Source organism: Triticum dicoccoides, chromosome 5B, assembly GCF_002162155.2.
Source record: "Triticum dicoccoides isolate Atlit2015 ecotype Zavitan chromosome 5B, WEW_v2.0, whole genome shotgun sequence".
NCBI lineage: Eukaryota > Viridiplantae > Streptophyta > Magnoliopsida > Poales > Poaceae > Triticum > Triticum dicoccoides.
Window position 1 is genome coordinate 210,185,546 of NC_041389.1, and position 3,754 is coordinate 210,189,299.

Genomic DNA, 3,754 nt, shown 5'->3' on the forward strand with positions numbered 1-3,754 from the left:
TATGGCCAAACAGACATTTATGAGCAAGCATCTGACTAGACGGGTATCTATTTTATGCTTGATATAAATTCATTTTGTACTGAAATTACATATTTACCTGGTGTGGGTTCCGATCAATAATTGACAGTTCTTTGAATTTAAGCTTGCAAGAGTACTGACTACTTCCCTTGATGTGCATTGTGCCATAGTGGTCACAATAAATTTTCCCTATAATGATATTGTATATGGAAGTAGTAACTTTACTCCACTGGAATTTCTCCCCATCATCAAATTGAAGGGTTAGAACGCCTATTGGATCAAGCTGAATGGATCGACCCCAGAACTTGCCTCTCAGATTCGAATCACCCCAGAATTTCCAACCTCGACCATCACAGTGACATGCAACAACCACAGGGTGGTGACTGACCTGAAATAATCAAATTTAAAATAAGAACATATTTTTAATCAGCCGAGTGAGCACTTCACAAGACACAAAAAGATCGTACTTACATAAAGTTGCGTGGTAATAAGAAAAATAATGTCATGAACTAGGAATTGCTCTATTCGGAAATAACTCATAATCTCTTCAAATAATGACTTTTTGGAGATCCCTAAGAGAGTGTTGAAGAGACTAGACTATAATTGGTCTTGGCTTCTCGCTTCTTTTGGCAATCTGATCAGCATAAAAGAAAATATTGTTTAGCACATTGTGAGATTATGTGTACTCCTGAGGACCAGGGCGGCCTCGGTATTCAAGATTTGGAGGGTATTCAAGATTTGGAGGTTATTGGATATTCAAGCTGTGAATAGAGGGTGGAGATTGACAATCATTGTCGCAAAATAAATATTTGGGGCAAAAACCACTCAGTTCGGTTAAAGACAAGCCAACAGACTCGCATTTTTGGAAGGGCCTTATGAGGTTGAAGGACGCTTTTTTACAAGTCGGTTCACTCAGTATGAAAAATGGGGAATCGCCTAGGTTTTGGGAGGATAAACGGATCGGCATATGCCCTTTTCAGTTATGTACCCGAGATTATTCAACATTGTCTGACATAAGGATGCCATGGTAGCCGCTGTTCTCCGGGTGGCTGTCAGACCCACCAAGGTCTGAAGAACAAGATTCAGACAACTCTCACTCAAATCACAAAACTTAGCAAATTTGGAGCTTAATTGTGGGAATATAGGCCAAGTTAAGATACACCTAAGGGCCAGCCAGGAACACCGGCGGCTAGGGTTTACCCCAATACAGGGAGAATGATCCCAATGTCTGTCTCCAGATACTTGGCTTTACTTACAAATGAGATAAGAACGAAGAAAAAGTAAAACAGAGTAGTTGCCTACTGTAGCCTTTGCGGTAAAGTAACAGCGACGCCTCGGAGTCTTCTATGCCGAATCAACATCGACTGCTTCATCATTACACGCGAAGCGGTACCGAGGAAGGAGGGGCGTAAGATGGTAGATGGACAGCTTGCTTGACTTCACGTGCTCGATAGACGATTCAAACTTAACTGACCAAGAACATGGCTGTCAAATTCTTCAGAGAAGTGTTGGCTGGGTCCTGACAGTGGCGAATCCACTGGTTGATTTCAGCCGGCCCTCATTGGATAGCATTTAAATGACTGGAATGAGATTGTCCTCAAAGTAGCAGAGGTTCAACTAACTCAGGGGCAAGATCTGTTTAAGTGGGATCTTCATACCACATGAGTTTTTTCTGTACACTCCATGTATAGGCCTTAATGTTAAGTGGGTCAGATTTAGATCAAAACAGTTATGGCGTCTGAAACTGCTTCTAAAGGTCAGAATTCCTGTGGTTTTAATGCACGAGGGTAGTCCTTACAAAGGACAATCGAATAAGTGTAAGTGGCAGGGGGGACACATGGTGTAGCTTTTGCTGTGAACAGGAAACTATCCAAAATCCTTTTTTATTGTACCCCTGTCCATGGCTAGTTCGTTGGTGATATTCCAATCCTTCAGATCTCTCTTTACGGACTCCTTCCAATTTGGCTATGCAGGAATGATGTTGACAAAAAGAAATTTCACTCATGTATGCAGGTGCTACTCTGGTGTACCAGTTGCTTGTGGTCATGGGCATTGTTACAAAAGAAGCAATACAAGGAATCCATGAAGCTTGGCGCCAAGTGGCTCGAACAGATTAACAGGGAGTCTATATCCCGGTTTGGATGGTGTGCCAGTGCTAGGCTTCTTAGTTTATAGAGTAGTCTTGGATGCCATATTACTATCGTCTGGTGTTGGTTGATCTTGTTGTTTTGGTATCTTCCTTTTTCTGTTGAGATTGTTGTTTCATGATTATGTAACAAACAATGTAAGAAGTCTGGTTGGATGCATCGATGAGACCAGGGGTAATAATAACTTCAATTATCTAAGAAACAACTACACAACCTTCTCAGAGAAAAAGCGAAGTCCTTTATCTGGATAATCAGCTTCATATGTTTCACCAAGTAGAGGATTGAAGGGTTTGCATTGCCGACCTTCAGTTGAAGCATAGCTTGATACTGCAAAAGCCGCAACAAGAAGTGTCCTCATCAAGCTGTCACCCTGTATTGTATTTCACCAAGAATTTATTCATTGCAAAATACAAATGACGAGTCTCCAGTGCAAAGTAACCTTAGTGCAAAAGGTTAAACTGTTAAAAAGGCATTGTAAACAAGATTGAATAGTGTCTTCCTTCAGTAACCAGAAATATTAAAATAAAATACGGTATACAAGTAAAATAGTAAAATATTATCAAGAAGTACTAAAATTAAATATTTACTAGAAAACCTCGGTCAGTTATAGATGACATATGGAAATCACATATTTTTCAAGGACAAAAGGAAAGGATTGACAGGAAAGCCCCAACTTAAGCAAATATTCCAGAATTTAGAATGAACCGCTGGAGATTATACACTATTGGTCCATCAATTCTTCATAGCAAACACAATTTAGACTCCGAAAAGAATTGATGGATGTAATAATTATTTAAGGTAGAGAATCATGTACTATCTGACTCAACAAGAGTTAGAAAAAAAAACGTGTTCTTCATAGTAAACTCAATTTAGACTCCAACAAGAGTTGATGGATGTACCTTTCCCTTTTTGCCCCTCACTTAACCCTTCATGCCTAGGACTATATATATACTCTTCTCCCACCTCCTCTCCAGGGTTAGCAAAGATTATATCTAAAACTAAGAGAGCTTTGCTCAGCTACCTCCCATTGTGGGATTCCTCCAATGCCGATACGGTTCCTCATGGAGAACAAGGCCACCTTGCAAGGTGAAGACTCCAAGGAGTTTCAAGACCTCTACTTGTCGAGAAGATTCCCCCATAGGACTTGGGGAAGAACCTTATATTGCTCCCTCTCTCTCTCTCTCTCTCTTGGATGATTTGAATCAAGGATTAATCCATGTGCATCTTGTTTTCCAACTTGTGTCTTGATTTATGCTAGTTTCCCTCATAATTCCTCTCGTTTTCTCCCGAGTTTTTCGCGTTCTTCCTCAAATCCACCTCCAAATCGTGAAGAGCATCCCCACGGTTTCCCCGTATCATTTGGCATCAAGAGCAAAGTTGCGACGAATTGGAACCCCCTCACCTCCCTTTGCTAGTCTTTTTTTTTCCTGCCCAAATTCAAAAATCCCCACCAAAAATAGCACAAAGTCAATTTCAAGTGATTTGTTAGATTTCGTGCAAATTGGTTGGTTTTGCTTCATGGATCTCTTGCATAGTTGCATATCTAGTTGATCTACCTTCCTTTTCGTGGATTTAGCCCTCAAATCCAC

At 40.5% G+C, this 3,754-nt stretch overlaps 1 protein-coding gene across 1 annotated transcript in view; it reads right to left on the reverse strand.

The window, feature by feature from the left end:
• LOC119308099 (oxysterol-binding protein-related protein 1D-like) overlaps positions 1–3,754 on the reverse strand; it is a 25,144-nt gene that overhangs the window by 3,698 nt on the left and 17,692 nt on the right. The window contains exons 5-6 of the mRNA XM_037584209.1: positions 2,380–2,535; positions 98–406 (exon numbers count right to left, since the gene is read on the reverse strand). Coding sequence (XP_037440106.1) covers positions 98–406; positions 2,380–2,535 — 465 coding nt within the window. The remainder of the gene's footprint in view (positions 1–97; positions 407–2,379; positions 2,536–3,754) is intronic.